At 36.7% G+C, this 21,573-nt stretch overlaps 2 protein-coding genes across 8 annotated transcripts in view; one reads left to right on the plus strand and one right to left on the minus strand.

Moving 5' to 3' along the window:
* Positions 1-21,573, plus strand: part of CTNNA3 (catenin alpha 3) — a 513,803-nt gene that overhangs the window by 172,487 nt on the left and 319,743 nt on the right. The gene's annotated exons all lie outside the window — the stretch shown is intronic.
* Positions 10,160-21,573, minus strand: part of LRRTM3 (leucine rich repeat transmembrane neuronal 3) — an 82,638-nt gene continuing 71,224 nt past the window's right edge. For both annotated transcript variants that reach the window (XM_061448606.1, XM_061448599.1), the window contains one exon: positions 10,160-12,065. In XM_061448606.1, the coding sequence (XP_061304590.1) occupies positions 11,856-12,065 (210 nt within the window). In that variant the 3' untranslated portion in view covers positions 10,160-11,855. The remainder of the gene's footprint in view (positions 12,066-21,573) is intronic.

Below are 21,573 nucleotides of genomic sequence, written 5' to 3' on the forward strand. Positions count from 1 at the left end.
AAACTGCATGTAATTATTCAGAGTATGCCATTTCTCCTTGTAGGAAGCCTTATTACCCACAGGCAAATGTAATCTATTATCTTTTCCTTCAACAATTCCCCTTTTCCCTCTACCTCAAAAGATATCAGAAAAGATTTATAAGGTCCTGCAGCCCACAAAACCTGATTCATTATCCTTAAATCAAGTATAACTGATTGTAAAGCTCTTATTTTTATAAGAATTTGGGAAGTATTTACAGTTTTTGGGATGCCTTTTCTAAAGGTGAAAAATGCATTTCTTAAAACTTATTCTTTAGAGAGTTATTGCTGCAGAGTAATAGCCCATTTTGTCAATAGAAAAATAATGGATCTACCTTGAGATGTCCAAACAGAATGAAGTATTCAAGCTCAAAAGATAACATCCATTTGGGTAGAATTGTCTTAATATATATATATTGTGTGACTATCCTTCTGACATAACATCTTACCTATTTTTACTGCTGTGGTGGATGAGGTAGACAGCTTCTTGAATCTTGATGTTGTGTTCGCTCCTGTTCCCAGAGGATTAAATCTGATTTGGGGCTAATCAATATGAACAAGCAGCTTAATTTGTGCCTTCACATTTTTGTTAATTTCTGCTTACTTATTTATCTTTTACTATAATGACCAATTGCACATTTTTTTTTCAAGTCCTTCATAGTTGAATCATTTTGGTCTTCCTTTTACATCACTTTTTTCTATTGTTTTATCTCTCCTTCTCCTGTATAGATAGAATCAATCTTTTTCCTAGTTGGATTTATTTCCTAAAGTTTGTGGCATAGGAGATAATGTTTTGCAGTGCAATGCTGATTCATTGTTGGTTAGCTTTAATGGAGTTACTTGCTTTGTGTGAGAAATAACTGTAAGAATCTAAAGAGTTCTTAGTTAGCACATTTCACCTTCATTCTTAATTGCTGGTTTGCTTATTTATCTCTTCAGTCAGACAGTGTAAACAACTTACAAATGACTTATTAAGTGACAGACAGTATAGACAACTTGTAAAGGAACTCATACTATTTCAGTTTAGAAGACCTGTTGATGCTACAATATATATGTTAAAGACTCCTTTTAATAACCCTTGCTTAGTTTTTACATTATTTTCCACGGTTACCTTTCTAACTGAGAGTCTTGAAAACTGTGTTGTTAATGGAAAAATATGATGCTAAAGCATAGCAGACCTCTGCTTTTTATAGGCAGCATTGTATATCCTCATTGCCCATGTAGTTGAATTGATTTTCATGTGAACAATATTTTGGTGTTACATGTATTATCATGTATTTGTTTATTTTTTAGTAATTCTGTCTTTGATTTACTTTTCTGCATCCCTTGGTTTCCCTAAAGTTCTCTTAAAGGTCATATATTTTTAACATAAAAGCACATGATTTAGTATCTAATGTGGAGTTATTTGCCTCCCAGAACAGTTAGAGAATTAAGATTTAAATGTTTGCATATGTGGATCTCATCTTCTTTTTCTCTGTGGTCATTCACGCCTTTTAGTTCCTGTATATAAGGCCAGCTTTTTTATTGCTCTTAGTGATTTACATTTGGATACTGTCTTCCTGATTACTCAGGCATACAGAAGATATTTAGTACCAGAGAAAATGGGAACAAAATGATTTTCATTTGGGAGGAAGACAGAAGACTTTTTTGTTATCAGGTTGTTTGCCTGTGTGTATTCAGTCCAGACTTAAATTTAATCCTCATCTCCTACTTTAATTAGTGCATATTAGCCTGTACGTCCTTTTAAAAAACAGTGTTAAATGTCTTCTATTCTGGATCCCTGTAATTTTTTGAGAATATTTTATTTTGTTTCTGTATCGTAACTTAGTTGTATCTATGTTGTTTATATCCTCTTTCTTAGCATCCTCTCTCAGGAGTAACACTGAATTTTCTTTGCATTGAAGTAATGTCGTTTTTGCTAGCAGTGTGTTTTATTTCAGTAACTTATATTTTTGTGGTGTTAGCATTGCCCTTGCATAAATTTCCCCCTTCTTCCAAATTTTTAGAAGAAAAGCACACAGTCTTACAATAGGCCATTAATTCTTACTTCTGAAAGCTCAATTTATTCTTTTTTCTAAGAATAATTTTGAGTTTTAGTAAGGTACTTCTATTTTACATGAAGGAATCTTAGAATATAATTTAGCAGTATAAATTATCTGAAATCAGTTCTTAATTTCAGTGTGTTTCTTAATATTTTTGCAGAAAAAATTAAAATATCTTGAGGCAAAATGCATGCAGGTAGGGAAGAAAAACATGAACAAGTGCCAAATCTTGTGAAAATGGGAGAAAAGACCATAAACAATTTACATTTGGGTTGTCATTTTAAATTTAAACTGTGAGATTGATCCTGCAGTGCAGAACAGAGGCAGATCTTTATCCCTGTTTGGGATCCAGTTGCCTTCAGTGAAATTCTTTGTAGACTCAAGGAATTATTAAAAAAAAAAATTAAGGAAAGCCTCAGGAAAAAAGTAGCATAGAAATGGCTGTATTTACACGAGACATTAGATAGGATTACAAATCTTGTTTTACAAATCTTACAAATCATAACATCATAAAAATGGAAATAGAAATGTAATCATTAATGCTGATTCCCAGTCAGGTTAATCAGTCCCATTCCTATTTAAGTGTATTTTTTTTTTTAAAGAAAAATTAAAAACCCCATGTACCATTCATCTTCACAAGCAGTACACCTGTCTTTCTGAAAGCTCCAATACTGGTAAACATCTTACTTTCTTCTCTTAAAACATTGTGAGACTTTCAGTCAGTATGGCATTTTTCAAGCATATATAGGTGTAGACCTTGAATGCTACAAGTAGCGGTTAAGTTAGGCATAAGGAAAATTGTTCTAATAACAAGAACATTTAAGTATGGATACAGGTTGATGTTTCCCCAAAGACTGAAGGTTTCTGAAGAAGCTAGAGAAGCATCTCTCATAGTAAAGTTGATTTTGCTTTGAGGGAGGACATCATGTTCACCCCTTATAGTTCCACTTTTAAAGTCTGTGTTGTGATCACATGATAAAAGTGGAATTAGGACAGCTTATACTGACATCCAATAATCATCTGTATTTAAGGCCTTAGGATGCAAACAGATAAAAAAGAAGAACCCCCAAAACAAAAAAATACCCACAAAAAACCCCACCAAAAAATAAAATAAAAAAAAAACAAAAAAACCTGACCAAAACCCAACACCACCGTGTGTAGTAGTAGAATGAAAAAAAAAAGCTTATTAGTATGCTACAGCATTAAGGTATTTATGAGTTTATATTTGCAAGGTGTAGTGGTGAAGTAAAGGGCACTTAAATCAGACAAGATTGAGCATGCAGTTGGTAGGCAGCAAACCTCTTCACCTCTGGAAGTGGGTACCTGAATAGCATTTACACTTCCCCCCATCCTCCAAGTTTGAACTTGGAGAAGGAGGCAAGTTGCAGAAGTGTAAGTAGAAGTAAGATGAACTGTTGAGATAATGGTACAGCAGAAAGCAAGAAAATCAGATTGTCATTAATCCTGTTTGCGTATTAAGATATACCATTGATAGCTGTATTTTTTCCTTTTCTTGCAAATGTGAATAAGGGTTTTAGATAGTGAAGACTAGGCTAATCATGTGAGTTTAGAGGTTCTTCAAAATGAAGTTACCAACAGCAAGGTGTAAAAGGAGGGTGCATCATCATTACTAGCAAAATAAATCAGATTATTTCTTTTGAAAGAATAAATTACTAAAACCAGTATTCAATATGAATGGTGCAGGTAATTGCTTTCCAGGCCTCATTTATGACACACGCTTGTATAAAACTGCTGAAATGAAGTGCACAGTGCTGGAGGGAACCATCATTTTTTTTTAATGAGTATTCTCATCCCTAGATAATGAGGTTTTGTTGTCTAAGCTTCACAGAATTAGTATATTCCATGTTTAAATTATTTGACTTTCAAATATGTTTCACTGATGCAATCACTTTACAATTACATTAGATAGACCTATTGATGAGTTGCATCCACCTTGAAAGTCTCTTTGTTATGGAATACAAAGTGGAAGGTATTCTATGTAAGTTGAAAAAACCTGTATTCTTATATAACTGACCATTTTAAATTCCTTTAGTGTTTATTACAGTAACATCCGTCCTGTTTATGTCAGTTGACCTAAGGTAATTAATAAAGCAGTGATCAAACATCAGTGTTAATCCAAAGAAATTCGATACTAATACAACATTAATGCTCACTTTTATAATATTATCGTCCTGACTACAGTGGTGACACTTTGAAGTGTCCACTGTTATGAGTGTATTAGAGCTTTAATATAATAGGATCAGGTATAATGAATTCAATGTTGCAGGCTCATTTGCTGTTACACAGCAGGTGCTACTTTGTACTTAAACATCTGAAGAGACATTTTTAAAAATGAGTTATTTACATACAAAATTGATGTTGATAAAGGGGAATATAAGCTCCATGCCGTGTGAGACTGTCATAGGTGTACATGCTGCACTTCATCTTACATAAAAATTCTTGGCAAGATTCTAGTGGCAAAATATTAATTCCTTAGGTGTTCATTAAAATACCATTAATCATGAACTCTGATGATATCCAAGTTTAGATTGGATATAAGAAGGAAATTCTTTCCTGTTAGGGTGGTGAGGCACTGGAATGGGTTGCCCAGGGAGGTTGTGAATGCTCCATCCCTGGCAGTGTTCAAGACCAGGTTGGATGAGGCCTTGGGTGATACGATTTAGTGTAAGGTGTCCCTACCCACGTCAGGGGTGTTGGAACTAGATGATCTTAAGGTCCTTTCCAACCCTAACTATTGTATGATTCTATGATTCTGTGTTCATATTGATTTATTTTGAAACTTTTTAATTAAAATTGATCAGATTCTATAATTAGATTGAGCAGGAAAATGGTATTTGGCCTTGTTACTTTATAGTAGAACTATTAATTCACTTAAATCTTAGAATTTTTGAGGAATTTAATGAACATCTGCTTTTAAATATGGATCATACAATCAAACTTGTATCTAGTAAGAGGTTCATGTGTGTCTTTCTATGAGGAAAAGTATTTTGCAATACTTTGTAGGAAATGGGCTTATTTTTTTGTTTACCATTGTGATGAACTTGAAAAAGCCGAAATAATAGTGTACTTTCTGGTAAGATTGATCTTGATTTAGAATCCATCTCTAAGGGTAATCTGATAAGTAAATGTACAGGCTTTCAGCTTATTTCTGTACATTAGAGGACTGGATGGCTGTTATTTAAGCTATCTGGAAATTGGCAGTCTGTCATTAGTAAGTATGTGATAACTATATTTTGCAAGCCCTGGTCCTCATGGGAAACTTCTATCACCCCAATATCTGTTGGGGGGACAACACAGCACAACATAAGCAATCTGGGAGGTTCCTGGAACGCGCTGATAATAACTTCCTTCTGCAACTGGTAGAGGAGCGTTGGCTTGGTGAAGCAGAGTTACTATGCTGAACCTTTTTCTCACCAATAAAGAGTGTCTGGAGAATGTGAAGCTTGAGGCCAGCCTTGGCTGCAGTGACCATGAAATTTTGGTAGGTCAGTGAGGAGGGTGTGCAGCAAGCTTGCTATACTGGACTTCAGAAGAGCAGACTTTGGCTTCTTCATACATCTGCTTGGTAGAGTACCATGGGATAATGCACTGGAGGGAAGAGGTGCCCAAGTAAGCTGGGTAATATTAAAGGGTCACCTCTTCCAAGCTCCGGATGTGATGCATCCCAACAAAGAGGAAGTTAGGCAAAAATGCCAGGAGGCCTGTGTTGATGAACATGGAGGTTATGGGAAAACTGCAGTACAAAAGGGAAACCTGCAGAGGGTAGAAGTGAGGATGGGTAGCCTGGGAAGAATACAGAGAAATTGTCCAAGTAGCCAGGGATCACGTTAGGAAAGCTGAAGCCAGACAGAAGTAAATCCAGCAAGGGACATCAAGGAAATGCTTGTCTAGGTACGTCAGTGGTAAAAAGAAGACTAAGGAAAATGTGGGCCCTCTCCAGAAGGAAATGAGGGACTTGGTTGCCCAGGATATGGAGAAAGCTGAAGCGTTCTCTGATTTTTTTGCCTTGGTCTTCAGCAGCAAGTGCTCCAGCCACACTGCCCAACATAAGAAGGATGTGGACCTGTTGGATTCAGTTCAGAGGAAGGCCACAAAGCTGATCAGAGAGCTGGCGCAGCTCTCCTATGAAGACAGGCCAAGAGACTTAGGGTTGTTCAGCCTGGAGAAAAGAAGGCTCCAGGGAGACGTTATAGTAGCCTTCCAGTACGTAAAAGGGGACTGACTGAAATCTGGAGAGGGACATTATACAAGGGCATGCAGTGATAGGACAAGAGGGAATGACTTTAAACTGGAGGAAGGTAGATTTAGATTAGATTATCATTACAAAAATAATCTGTAGTAACAGGAGAAGGAGGAATGGCTTTGAACTGAAAAGAGTGTAGATTTAAATAAGATATTAGGAAGAAGTTCTTTACTGTGAGGGTGGTGAGACACTAGAACAGGTTGCTCAGGGAAGCTGTGGATGGTCCATCCTGGAAGTCTTCAAGGCCAGGCTGATGAGGCTTTGAGCAACCTGGTCTAGTGGAATGCATCCCTGCATTTGGCAGGGGGTTTGGAACCAGATGTTCTTAAGGTCTCCTCCAACCCAAACCATTCTATGATATTTCTGTTTCAAAAATGGAAGTGAGAAATATTATTATTACACTCCTCTATCTTTTATTTCTACTAGAACAATGAAGAGAGAGTTTTCCTGTCAATGTAAATTTACTTTCTGCAGGACTTGTGAATGTGACAGATTTATGTGGTTTCAGAGAAGTCGTGCACACATTCAAAGAGTGACTATTAAGACATGACATTTGGCTCAGTAAGTCCCAGACCTACAAATTGTTGGGGACCGTAGGGGCATTCTGGGGAAATAATGCTGGGTGCTTGCTCCATTCTTTAGTTCTTTGGGTTTCATCTTTTGGCTGCTGTTTGGGACAGTTTATCAAGCCTAAATGTATCTTTGATCTGATGAAGTAAAACCATTATTATGTTCATTACAGATATTGATGCCTTTACTGGTAAGATTTGCCTTCAGGAAGCCCAGGCCCCTAACACACATGCAAAAATCTGGGACACAAAGATCTTTCACTCAGTAGAGGAGGATCGGTAGAGGAAACATGAGTTGTACTGTTCTGTCTCATCTGTTCAACAGACTACTTTTGCTAGACCAGTTGGGAGCTAAATATAGCTGCTTTTGTTTGGCACTACCCAGGATCTTGTAATTTGTTTACTTTAACCATCTTTGAGTATCTGTATTGCTAATAAAAGAATTTTGAGAATTTATTGCAGTTCTGGAATACTGGAATGTAGGCTATATGTTTCTACTTGGTGATGTTGCCCTTTCAGTTTTGTTTTGATTTATCATTCACATTGTGGTTTTTGCACAATTTCTGTTCCCTTGTCCAACCTGAGGATTGCAAATAACAGTAAGAGATAAAAAATGCTGTGAGAGGGAAGGGGAGAGATTGAGTGGCTGTCAGTGAAGCACACTGGTACACAAGTTCTGAGGTAGGTACATTTTTTTTTTTTTCACTCTGTGTTGCAAAAAATGTCTGATGTTTGTGAGTTAATTCTGAAAATTGTGTATATTTCTTGGTGTTAGTGGTAGCTCTCAGATGTCTTGTGAATAGTTTGTACAACACCTCATACTGAAAATTTTGATCACTTTTTAATTGAAGCAATCATCTGCTTTTTTTTGTACAGATGTTATTTTGGTGTTTGTTGTTTTTTTATGTCTTGAAACAATTGCAGTAATTTGTCAGATTAATCACTAATTTTCCTATATATCGCCTTCACATAGGACCTCCATTCAGATACCTGTTCTCAATTTCCTAATGGGTGTTTCAGCCCTGTAAATGGCTGTACAAGCATGATCCAGTGATGGATGGTGTAAATTGTTTCTTCTAGCTAGATTTATTTTTAAAATTGTCTGTTTTTTTTTTTATTGATGGAAGTTATGCTCTCCATCAGTTTGTATTTTGCAAGAATAATGAATTCACCTAGCTTTTTCTTGATGAAATGATCTACCAGTATATAGTGGTGTCACTTAACTGTAATACTGAGATTGATGCTGTTGGCTTACCTCTATTTGTGGTTTATGGATCTTATTACAAAGGGAAATGATATATGAAAGTAACCCTCTGTAAATAGATATTTGAGCCCATAGGCTTGGCGTACTTTCTTCTTGCTAACTTGTAGCTTAGAAGACTGGGGCTGTATTAGGTGATACTTTTTTGTTTTGTCCACATAACTAAAGCGTTTACTATTTCTGTGCATGCTGAGTCAGTATATTTTGCAATTACCTGTAGAAAAGCAGGTGTACACACACTGACATAGAACGTTGTGAGTGAGTCCATGTTTGTGTTAGCTTAACCTAGTGTCCTAGTTTTGGCTGGGGTAGAGTTGATTTTCTTTGTAGTAGCTACTGTGGGACTATGTTGTAGATTTGTGCTGCAGTGTTGGCAATTCGGGGGTGTTTTCATTATTGCTGAGCAGTGCTTACACAGAGTCCAGGCCTTTTCTGCATCTCGCACCAGCCCATCAGCAAGGAGGCTTGGGAGTGCGCAAGAAGTTAGGAGGGGACACAGCTGGAGAGCTGACTTCAGCTAACCAAAGGGACATCCCATGTAATATGACATCTTTCTCAGCACAGAAGGATGGGGAAAAAAAAGGAAGGGGAGGGACATTTGGAGTAACGATGTTTGTTTTCCCATGTAATGATTATGCATAATGGAGCCCTGCTCTCCTGGAGATGGCTGAACATCTGTCTGCTGATGGGAATTAGTGAATTAAGTCCTTGCTTTGCTTTGCTTGTGTGCACAGCTTTTGCTTTATTTATTAAACTGTCTTTATCTCAGCTTGTGAGATTTTTCACTTTCTAATTCTCTCTCATCCCTGACATGGGGGAGTGAACAAGTGTCTGTGTGTTGCTTAGTTGCTGGCAGGGGTTAAACCAGAACACGTTTTTTTCATTATAGTGATTTTTTTTTCAGGGAAGGTACCTACCTGCCATTTAGTTTTCTTGAAGACAGTCATCTTGTTGAGAATAGCAGATTTCAGGTTGATATAGTCCATTAAGAAAAAGGTATCCAGTTATTTGTACTGAAAAATATGTTTCAACACATTTAAATTTGGGGTTGGCATGTATTCGATTGCTGCATTTGGCCCTGGGATGTTGTATCTGTCATTCAGAGCACTGGTATGTCCCATTGGGGTCACAGAGAGCCTGGCACTACAGCGGGCACTGCAAATGTGAGGTGCAAAATTGTTGCTGCTTCTGTGACCATGCCATTGTACCACTTGTGTATTGATATGTTGGTCTGAAACTACAAGTCTTTCAGGAGAGGTCCAAGACAAACCAGGTTTATTAGTGTATGCTTCATCATTGAGGAAAAAAAAAAAGAAAGAGAAACATTTGTGTGTGTGTGAATACATACCCAATTGTGACTGTTTAACTAGATAATGTCAAAAAGATTTTGTCACTTGGCATAAGAAAATATTTTATCATGTTCCTTATCCTAGGCTCATTAGAGTGTCTAACGTTGAAAATAGTCATGTCATGCAGTTCTCCATAAATTAGAAGTACCTGGAGCCTTTGAACATTGTGCACTTTGAGTAACTGCATTGGCGCCAGGACCACTTCTGAGCACCATAAATATCTGAGGGCAGTGGGTCAAAGTAAAGAATAAGGAGGACAGAATAACTGAAATAATCTTTTAGGAGGATGATATTTGATCCTAACAGCTCAGGCCTTCTATTATGACCAGCATGCCTAAACATTAAAAATTAAAACAACTTTCATTGAAGCAGTTAACTTCTTCCTGCTGTACAAAAGTCACTCGGCTCCAGAATGACGCCTGCATTTCTGGTTTAATGTTATAATTGGCAAAATGCATTTTGAAACTGCGTAGTAAAATGCCAGCACTGTAGAAGATTACCAGAAATCCAAGAACCCATGTAGAAAAGAAATAAGAAACTGAAGTATGGAGGTTTAAGATGAGTCTTAAAAAGACAAGTAATGTTTTGAATAGCAAATAATTTATGCAAAATATGTTACAAAATTTAAATGCTAAATAAACATCTGATACAATGTATTGTTTTGATACTTTGTTTCCACTTAAAAGATAGTGAATGCAGAATAATTTGTTAACAATATTTTGAAGCTATTTTTCATTATATTTGCTTTATATTTTATACAAACAATTGAACTGTAATTTTAAATTTCAGTCTTCTGCTTTGAAGCTACATGGAAATATGGTAGGATAAACATTCAGAAAAATAGATTTGTGGTTATATAATTTCTCTTTATTATAAAAAAATGTTGCTTCACCATATGAAAGTTTTTTCTCCTATATTTTGGAAGGCTCAGGTTCCCTTTTTAATTCAATAAGTTGCTATGATATAATGTGTTTCTAATTTTTGTAATCTTTTATTGATTACAGCATGAGGGTAGTATTATAAAAGTTATTCTCATAAAGTATCAAGAATTCTTGAAGATTTAAAACCAAAGAATGGGGTATAAGAATGCTTCAATCCAGATATTAAATGCTAGACAAAGAAGCAATGTAGTAATTGTTAAAGACTTAATATTACATTTTTTTTAATTCTTTAAAGGTTTTGTGTTTTCTTTTTTGATTTTGGGGTGTTGTTTTTTTTTTTTTGGTGGTTTTTTTTTTTTTTTGTGTTTTTGTTTCTTAGCTTGATGTATCAGAATGTTAAAGGATTATTACCCTTTACCATTTGGTCCAAATTACTGTATTTTTCAGCAAAGTAGAGGTTTCTTACTTTTCAGTAGCAATTTATATACCAGCAGTAGAATAATTCCAAAGGCTTGTTTCTGTTGCCACATTTATCAACAGCTATCTTTGACAGAAGTAGGTTTTGTGCCCATTTGTCTCTAAGTAGAAATACAAATGCCTAATTTGGCAGGCTATACTTTCCCAGCAGGTTTTGTAAAGACAGCTGCCTAGTGAAGTCTCCTGTCCATATTGTCTTGAAGAACAGTGAGACTTTACAAAACATCAGCATCAGCCAAGAGTGCATACATAAACTTTGTTGTTAAAATATATCTGTTTACCATTACGTTTTTCTGATTTTGAAATCAGACTGTATTTCAAGGCAACAGGTAAGTTTGAGGAGAATTGTTACTTTTTTTATATTTTCATTTGTAAGAAAACTTGCTTGTGTATTTCAAGAATTTCTTAGAAGTCTGAATAGTTAAACCCTCCTTTTGGTTAATGCATTACTTCTGGAACCAGTAGATAAAATTCTACACACTAAACACAGTAAAAACGGTGCATATTCTGCAAAGGACAGAATTTTAGATTAAAGTTTTCTGGGCACAAAAGCAGTAACAAAATGATCCCTACAAAACAGAGTAACTTAATAACACAAGAAATAACTTTTGTTAATTTGAAGCTTTTGAAACTGAAACTTGTAAATTAGGATGTAATTAAATTATGGTACTGTACATACCAGCTGTTCTTGGAAATTGAAACTTTACAATATGAAAAATACATTACATCTGTACAGTTTATACAGGTAGGTAGGATGAGTTTTGAAAAAGATTCACTTGAAGGGTCATACTTTGAAGTCAAAAAAATACTGCACAACTTAAGTAATTACAAATTGTAGACTCGAAACAATTAATCTTTGTGATCAATTTTTAATTTGAACAGGGATCCTAGAATCCATAATATATGTCTTCTAACTTCTGTCCATAATGTTACATAGAATTTGGTTGCAGCCTCTGCTACAGGAAAAAAAGGACAACAAAAAAACTCCAGCCCAGTTAAGCCAGCTGCTGACTGTGTTCCTTGATTCGTGCTGCTGTTGTTATTGTGCTCAGATCCAGGTCAGTTTCTAGGTGTGTTTCCACTGTTTCTTCCTGGTTATTCGAGTCATAGGGCTTGTGAGCAAGCAGTTCATGATGTACTCCACAGTAACTTATTGTGGGCTGATCATAAGCAAGAAATGTCGACACATTCATAGACAATGGTATCTAGGGGAAAAACAAAGTTGAAAACCAGCCAATTACCAAGACATAACCAAATTGTACTTGCCTGAATATGATATCTAAGAAATGGACTGTCTAAAACATTACCTAATGCAAAATGCAGTGCTGCATATAACAAATTTCTTCCTTTTCTCTATTCCTCTACCCCTTCCCCTCCACCCAAACCTTGTTTTTTACTAGGGTATCTTAAGCCTAACCACTACCATCTTTGATCTTGTGGCACAGGGTAGGTGTGTGCTTGAGTGTGTTTGTGAGGTTTAGGATGTAATTGAATTCAAAGTATCTTTAGAATGTAATTAGCGTCTGTTAAAATCAGTCTATGAGGCAGGAGAAAGAGGAGTGACTCAACTGAAGATACGTGGAATGTCAAATGAAATTTAAATGACTTCAAGAGTGGCTTAAGGCTGGTGGATCTTGCTTGAATATGTCAGTGGATGAGATACCTTTGGTCTGCTGGGAAATACAGATGTCACATTTCTTATTATTTATAGCATAAGCATTGATTTGAACGTAGCAGCTTTCAGTAAATATTGGACCATGGTTGATGATGGCTTCATCCATTGCTATGCTGTGGTAGCTCTGAAAGTTTCACTGTTGTAGGTTTCCTTCAAACGCTTTAGGCTTAAAAGTTATTAACTTTTTTTTTTTACAATTTTCTTGAGGATTCTGAACACACTTCAGCATAGAGTCATTTACAATACACTGTAGAATCACAGGTGAAATTAATTCATATTTTTAACTGTATCTGTATTATAAGATTCATTTTTGTATGTATTAAGAGAATCGAAGGATGGAAAAGGTTCCTATATTGTAATGGCTGTGAGAGTTATGTGTTAAAGTATTTAAAAATCAGATTTCTAGTCCATTGTAAAACCAAAGAGAACAATTTATTTGTTGCTTTTATTGTTCTCTTGTTATAATTTTGAAGATTGACTGAAATGTAATAAAATTCATATGATGATAGGTAATACTTAAAAGCATTTGAATTTGAAATGTGAAATAGTACAAACTAAAACTTTCTCATTAACACAACTGGTTGATGTGTTTGGATGTCCCACTTGTACCTCATGACGGCATGTTGGAGGTCCCATTGTAAACACCACTCTTACACTATGCAAAACATGGAGATAGACTGTAAAATAATGAAATGGATGACTTTTCTACCTACATAAGAGATATTGATAGCTCATGAAGAGCTGAATAACATTTCAGCCTGGAAGACGGATGTACATGGCACATGATATGATTGTACTGTCTGAATCAAAGAATATTAGTTAAACCCATGACAAAACTGTGCCTTCACAGGCTAGAAGCAGAAAAACAGTGAGATACACCTTTTTCTATCCTTACTCTTGTATTTGAAAGATTTAAGGTTAAAGATACCACACTGTATGATTGGTGTCTGGTGATCTGTAACTCTTGACTCCCAAATATTCATGAGCTCTCTGCATTTTGTGTAGCCACCTTGGATGTGGGTTTGGGTTTTTGTTGTTTTGTTTTTTTTTTGTTTTTTTTTTTATGAAACCCTGGAAGAACACCTAGGCTTTCTTAGAACAATGAAGAGACTCTATCTGAGGAAGAACTCTGGTATTTTAAATACATGCAATAAAAAAAAAAAAGCTTCACATTTCCTCACCCCACTTCATAAACACTAGCAGTATGTTTTCTCAAACTAGTCAACATTTCCTTTTACAGCTCAAAATATATATCCTAAGCTAATTTAATGAATGCAGCACAATATTGGATGCACTATGGGCACTGATTATTTTTGCAGTACGCAATGCAATTAACACGTGTACTCTCTCCAGAAGCTTTGCTGTCATGATAGATGAAAGACTACAGGGTTTTGCTATGTACTCACCATTACTGTGATCACATCCAGAACCTTGAACCCTAAGTGATCTCCTCAAGTAGCTGTTTCAATACAACCATCACAGTTCTCAAGCCCTACTGTAAATGGGACGGATTCCCTCCCTCCTAGGATGATTGTACCTACAGTTGCTGTGGTACTGTAGAGTGAAAGCATCTCTGGTTCTCTCTCTATGTAACTTAAAGACTGCCATAAATTCTGGAAGTGGGATTTTCCACTGCTCTGTAGCACTGTTATTTCCTTAAGAGGCCTATATTTACTTGATTGTTCCTTTTTCTTCTGTTGGTCTAAGATGCAGAGAAAGTGCTATGTAAGAGTGTAATCCAAAAAGTCTTGTTCTAATGCTGCTGGACTAGAGCAGTTCTGTGAATTTTTGGGCTTGCGTAAGAAACTACTTCTCATGCTAAATGGAGAAAACCAGTTGAATGGACACCCCAGGCACAGGACAGTAGCCTTGCAGGCACTCTGCTCCTTAGTGGTTCCTGTTTTCTTCAAATAACTTAGGTCTTGGAATGTTTGAAGTACTTCGCAGTATTCTGGTTTATTGATAAAGGTGTGCAAGAATTACCTGAACACTCATTCAAACTTCTTAACTGGCTTCTCCTTGAAGCTGAGACCCTGTTCCTTATGGAGTCTTAGCACAGGACTATAGCAGAATTGTTCTGTACCTCTGTTTGTACCACCATCCCCTGCACTGCTGCATTTAAATCCTCTCTGTGATTTAGGCAGGTCTTGCACGTAAAAAGTCCCTTATTTTCTCTCAAGTAGCATGTCCAGTGGCTTTCTGTGAGTAGTACCTATCTATTTATGATTTTATCCCATTACTTTCATTCTTTGCTTCTTCAAGTACATATCTACATAGAAGTCCTGTTCTGTGAAATGAGAGAAAATGAAAGTCAAGCTTCAAGGTAAATCTGATGAGCCAATTTGTGATGGTCAGGGATTTACAGTTCAGATCCTTGGAGCTCCTCTACCAAATTGTAACTCATCTATGGGGGTAATGTTACAAAAAGTTACTTTTTGTTGCTGGTGGTATTTGTATGTACTGTGAGGAGGCCTTACTGTAGGGCCACGAGTACCTCAGATTGAATCGTGGTCCCTTTGAAGTACTGAAAATGGACTGCAAAAATTGCCATTCACTTTTAAAGATCTTAGTTTTCCTTTGAAGTTCTAAATTCTTAGGTGATGGTTCTTTAAAACTTGTGTCTAGATATTTCAGCCGTTCAAAGTTCAGATTCTAAAGGCTTGGGAAAGAGTAGTATGTTGTTAGATCAGCTGGTGAGAACTTTGGCATGAAATGTCAGAAGGTATTGGTATTAACTTGCCCAGTTTTACTTGTGAATGGCAGGGAGGAGTTGTGCTTGTGCAAGTGAAGGAATACAAAGGGAAACAAGCCTTTTTTCCCCAATGTTTTTCTGCTTCTCTCAAAATTAATCTCTCCTCGTTGTGGTAAATAATGCTACTGAAACCAAACTTGTGTTACTATGTAACAGTTTCGTGCTCAGTCTTAACTGCCGTGTTGGACTGAATGTGTCATAGCTGTGCATTCTCATCAGAATGAGGAAGCAAAGGACAGGTGAGAGGTCTGCATCACATCTGTGGTTTAATCTTTTTAAACCATCCATTCAGTCACATTGAAGGTGAGGACCAGTTGTCTCCATGGCAATATAAAAACTGTATTATTTCAGAACTCCTATTGAAGTAGCCACTTCTTCTAGTGGCTGAATACCTTGTGTTTATATTGATACCAAAAAAGAAGCTTTAGTAAGTGCATGATTAGTATTATAGTCCATCAGTAATAGTATTCTTATCTGTTCAATGTTTAACATGAATTTTAAGTAATTTTTGATGCAGCATATTCCCTGGGAGAGAAGGGTGGTGTTAAAAAGTAAAAACCACATTTAGAAACAAAGCCCAGTACTTTCAAACCTTTATGTTGAATGCTGGACATGTAAGCAGTAAGCTGATTTTTGATCTGAGGGATGGGGGAGAATACAGACATCATTCAACCACTGTTGGATTCCATCAGAAAACCACACAATTTTTTTTAGCTATGTTATTGTAGATTTGGTATTTTAATTTTTAAGTAGAAGGAATTGGCAAAAATTTTTTGAAGAGGAGGAATCAGAATAAAAAAGTTGTTTTTTTTTCATTTGGATTCAGTTAATTGGGGTTCAGACTAAGAAATAGTGAGCTGTAACTTCCTAGTTGCTAGACATTTTGTCTTGCATGTTGTTAGTTTCTCAAAATTCGAACAGGTTGACATTTGCTTAACACATTTCCTTCCTGCAGAGGATGTGACATTCATGAGATGAGAGCAGCTTATAACCTGATTAGCTTTAATTGTTTGCTTGGCTTTGAAAGCAGTATGTATTACATTTTATTTTATTTATTTTGTTAGATCTGTAGCTATTAATTATAAAAAATGAACAAACTCTAAATACTGTTCTGCCCTGCCTTTTTAATTTTTTTTTCTAATTTGTTTGTGTGTTTGTGTTAATGGTGAGGTTTTTTATGTTTATTTTTTTTTAAATTATTTTTATCTTAATAACCTGCAATTTTGCACACTTTTTTTTTAAGAGCAGTCCTTCAAATGCTAGTGTAGTAAACTGAATTAATGGAGGTACTTATGAGAGTGTATGATTGTGAGTAAAAATTTATCTTTTCAGTTAATACATTGTTTGAACTATGCTTCATAATATTTAAAAATAAAGTGTATATTACCTTAAGTATTTCTAAAAATGTTATTACAGTTAGATCTTTATCTTTTTAGATTTCTTAATGGCTTTTTGTTTGCATACAAAACTAGGTGTTCATTGATAGCCTCTGAAGGCATATGAAGTATCATTTAAAAAAGAAGTATCATTTGAAAAAGACAACTCTGAACTTTATGAGACTAAATCAGTGCAGATAGTTTTTACATTGGATGCTGGCTAAATTCAGTTTGAAGTATTAGACAGCAAGCATTTATTAGGAAAATCTAGCTGTTTTTGTCTTAGTAAAGTTTGTTGCAGTGTGGAGAACCCGACCATCATAATTCATCTTCATTATAATTTATTATTTAGCAATCAGTAGATAATCTTAAAATATGAAGACTCTGCATACATAAAATGCGCACGAAAAAAGGCACCTTTCAGAATTAAATAATGTGTTTGTAGAGGTCTCAAAGGAATAAGTTTGTAAAGCACACATAGGTAGGTAGATATGTATATGTTGTATGGATAGATTTGTAAGCCTTACAAGCCCTAAAAGAGGTCAGTGGAGCTCCTTCCCTTCTCTTCTGAAAGTTTTAGAATACTAAAAAGGAAATTAGACTTTATTGGTAAATGCAGAAGAAAAGGGAGCTGAATGGAAGGAACGAATGAAATCAGTTCAATTTATATTAAAGATTTGTTTCCTATTTAAGGCAGGTCTATTTTCCTTAAAAAAACCCACAAACCTATTATATCAGCAAGTTCAAGAGACAATGTATTACAGTTAAGTATAGAAAAACATTGGAGTGCCTTTTTTAATTGAATATCCTAAGGGCCTGGTCATGCAGGATGTCTTGCAGAAATCAAAGGGGACGCTTCCTGTATTGGTGGTGAGTAAGGTCTGTCCTTTTAAGGGTCAGAAATCTCTGGAGAGTGGCTATATCCAAAAATCTAATCAGTTGTAGTACAGACTGCAGTTATTTTCCAGATTTTCATTAAGTGTGATTGTTTTGGCTGATAGCTGGACATCACATGACTGTAAGTAGGATTTTTGAGGATTCTGTTCCTCATATGTTATATTCTCATATATTTGATAGGCTTGTGTAGAGTGTGATTAATAGGATCTTCTTTTCGTTATCTTTCTCTAATTATTTTAATGTGACAACCAATTTTTATATCCCCTAAGTGCTATAACAGGCAATCTCATTACTTTTCATTAAGCTTGTTTACAGAGAAATAAACCACCTGCAAAATAAATACGCTGAATAAACCAGAAGTTGAAGTATTACCTACTCTGAGTATTCTGAACCATGAGTGAGACTCTGAAAAAGTCATGAGCCTATGTTAAGAAAAAGAGGATATTTTTGTTGACATAATCTTTAGCTTCTTGATTACTTTCTGGTGTGTGAGCATTGGGGGAATATTATATAGCTTTTGTACCAACCTGTGAAGAGTTGGTACAAAAGGTTAGGTTCTCACTTTTGCTAAAGCTGAAGTTCTTAAAGCTCCAATAGTAGGGCTTTAGGAAATACCAGGAAGTTTGATGTTGGATGTCTTCCTTTTTCTACTTTGCCCTTTCTCTGTTATCTCCCAGCAGTTCTCTGATGAATGGACTGTGATTATGGGTTTCATAGTGTCCAAAGTCTGATGCTGCTAACTGTTGCATGCATTTGTGACTAGCCTGCTAGAATAAGCTGGTGAGGCATCCACATAGTTAATGTAGTGTTTGTATAAGTTGGAGTTGTATGGGCCAACAAATGCCAGGGCCAAAAAACTTGTAGATCTGAAGGGAAAAGAAATTGTACTCTCTGTGTAGAAGACTGAGTTGAAGACAGACTTGGTGTATTATGAGGAAATAACACGGTGGATGGATGATGGCAGAGCGGTGGATGTGGTCTACCTTGACCTCAGCAAAGCATTTGACACAGTCTCCCACAGCATCCTCGCGGCTAAAATGAGGAAGTGTGGACTGGATGATCAGGTAGTGAGGTGGACTGCGAACTGGCTGAAGGAGAGAAGCCAGAGAGTTGTAGTCTATGGGGCTGAGTCTAGTTGGAGGCCTGTAACTAGTGGAGTGCCTCAAGGGTCAGTACTGGGGCCGGTATTATTTAATATATTCATCAATGATTTAGATGAGGGAATTGAGTGTACTATCAGCAAGTTTGCTGATGACACTAAGCTGGGAGGAGTGGCTGACACGCCAGAAGGCTGTGCTGCCATCCAGCGAGACCTGGACAGGCTGGAGAGTTGGGCAGGGAGTAACTTGATGAAATATAACAAGGGAAAGTGTAGAGTCCTGCATCTGGGCAGGAACAACCCCAGGTTCCAGTATAGGTTGGGAAACGACCTGTTAGAGAGCAGTGTAGGGGAGAGGGACCTGGGGGTCCTAGTGGACGACAGGATGACCATGAGCCAACACTGTGCCCTTGTGGCTAAGAAGGCCAATGGCATCCTGGGGTGTATTAGAAGGGCGGTGGTTAGTAGGTCGAGAGAGGTCCTCCTTCCCCTCTACTCTGCCCTGGTGAGACCGCATCTGGAGTATTGTGTCCAGTTCTGGGCCCCTCAGTTCAAGAAGGACAGGGAGCTGCTGGAGAGAGTCCAGCGCAGGGCAACAAAGATGATTAAGGGAGTGGAACATCTCCCTTATGAGGAAAGACTGAGGGAGCTGGGTCTCTATAATTTGGAGAAGAGGAGACTGAGGGGTGACCTTATCAGTGTCTATAAATATATAAAAGGGGAGTGTCACGAGGACGGAGCCAGGCTCTACTCAGTGGCAAACAATGATAGGACAAGGGGTAATGGGTACAAACTGGAACACAAGAGGTTCCACTTAAACTTGAGAAGAAACTTCTTCTCAGTGAGGGTGACGGAACACTGGAACAGGCTGCCCAGGGAGGTTGTGGAGTCTCCTTCCCTGGAGACATTCAAAACCCGCCTGGATGCATTCCTGTGTAACCTTATCTAGGTGTTCCTGCTCCGGCAGGGGGATTGGACTAGATGATCTTTCGAGGTCCCTTCCAATCTCTAACATACTGTGATACTGTGATACTGTGATTTTGTTTGAATTCTCTGTTACTGATAGCTCAAGAGTAAACTGAGGTATCAGTTTAAAAAAACACACAAAAAAAACAACAACCAAAAAACCTGATGCTTTTAATCCTTTCCTGTGTGCTGGCAAAATCCTTCCTGAGGATGAAGCCATGCTTAATTTTATTGGCTTAGGTTGTATTATTAGTAGGAAGTTCTTCAGCTGGTGCAGGGGGTCTCCTGTTAGATTTTTCTGATGAGCGTGATTGCTGTTACAGCTCTCTTGGCTGACTTTCAGTAATACTGAGGCATTCAGTGGTCAGTGACATGATATCAGGAGTATTCCTGTGTAATGAAATCTCAGGTTCCAGAAGCCTTATGAAGTGTGTAAGAAAGGTCAACACTCCCTCCTTCTGCAAAGCTCTTTCACCTCAACCTCAGCTTACCCCCTCTTTGTACTGCTGCATTATTTTGTGAGGGAATGCTGATAAGTACTTAAGGTTGCCCAAAGTATACCTCTATATGGATGGCATATGTGGATTCATTTAAAAGACATATTATGAAAATGTATATTTAGGTGTAGTAAACCACTTACGAAGAATGAGGATGTTAAGCATGTGTTTTTTATATCATTCTCAAGTGTGTTGCAATATAAATGCCTCTTTCTATGTTTTAAACAACCAGTTTTCATGGGGTGGTGTCGTCTCATGCACAGTGTTCTTAAATTAATAAATAAAATTTAAAAGTCTGACTTACATTCATAACTTGCATCAGCTTATAATACGAATATTATTTCAGTGACTAATTCAGGCATCCCTCTCAGATACGGAAAGCCTATCTGAGACTGTTTTATTTCATTTGCTGATTTTTATCATCCCAAAGTCCCTTGAAATACCTGATGAAATCCAGATGTGCCCCACATGCTGAGTTTTGCATGTAGATCTTTAAAATTAGTTGGAAGATATAGACAAATTCCTTTGGGATTAAATAATTTGTTGAAGCTTAACTGGTTTGTTTATTGTAGGAAGTAGTTTATAGTTAAAATCTATTTTGAACTGTGTGATGCATCTATGATGCATTTCTCATTGAAAAACTTAGTGCATGCTGCACAGAATTCCAGGTATTCTTCCATCCTTTCTTTCTTGTTCCTTCTCCCCACCAAGTCAACAAAGGCTAGTTTTTGTTTCTTTTGTTATTGCTCTGAAGTACATTCTGCTTTGCTGAAGAAGCAAAAGCTGGAAACTCCTGGTTGGCTAAAGGCACTTTGGTACTGTCAGTGGTAATTTGTAGCTGTGTGTACAGTGAGCATTATCCTGAAACTCAGGCAATGCCAAGACATCACAGAATGGGAGGTGAAGGCAGACAGGTTGAGGGGGGTTAATGTGGGGGTATACAGTCACAAAGCAACTCTTAAGTAGTAGGCACCCTTGTTCTGTGGGGTGGGTTTGTGTTGCTCAGAGAATGCATGTGAGGAATGGAAAGAATTGCATCATCATCTATCAAGAAAATTAAAAAATATCAATTCTACATATAGTTAGCATGTTGCTCTTTTCTAATTGTTTGAACAAGGGCATTTTCATGAATCTTAAGAAAACCTTTTGAATGATGCCAGAATGTTAGTGGAGATTTGGCAGAGGCTTTACTGGAATGAAGTTCTCCTTCTTTGTTAGTGGTAGAACTGATATGTTCAACCAGAGTGAAGAGACTTCCTAAAGGATATTGGTAGAAACAACCCAAAACACAGAATTTAAACCAAAAGTCAAATTTCTATCTGGAAACTTATAGTATTAACAGAGATTAATATATCTGAAAGAAAAAAAGAGAAATTTTTCATTTAATGTTCAAATACTGCTTTAAAAGACTCAGTTCTTGTAGTTTGCAATGAGCAGCATTTTATTTTCAC

Source organism: Pezoporus flaviventris, unplaced genomic scaffold (genome assembly GCF_033815535.1).
Source record: "Pezoporus flaviventris isolate CSIRO_AGI_PZ_B2104156 unplaced genomic scaffold, CSIRO_AGI_Pfla_v1 ptg000001l, whole genome shotgun sequence".
NCBI classification, from domain to species: domain Eukaryota; kingdom Metazoa; phylum Chordata; class Aves; order Psittaciformes; family Psittacidae; genus Pezoporus; species Pezoporus flaviventris.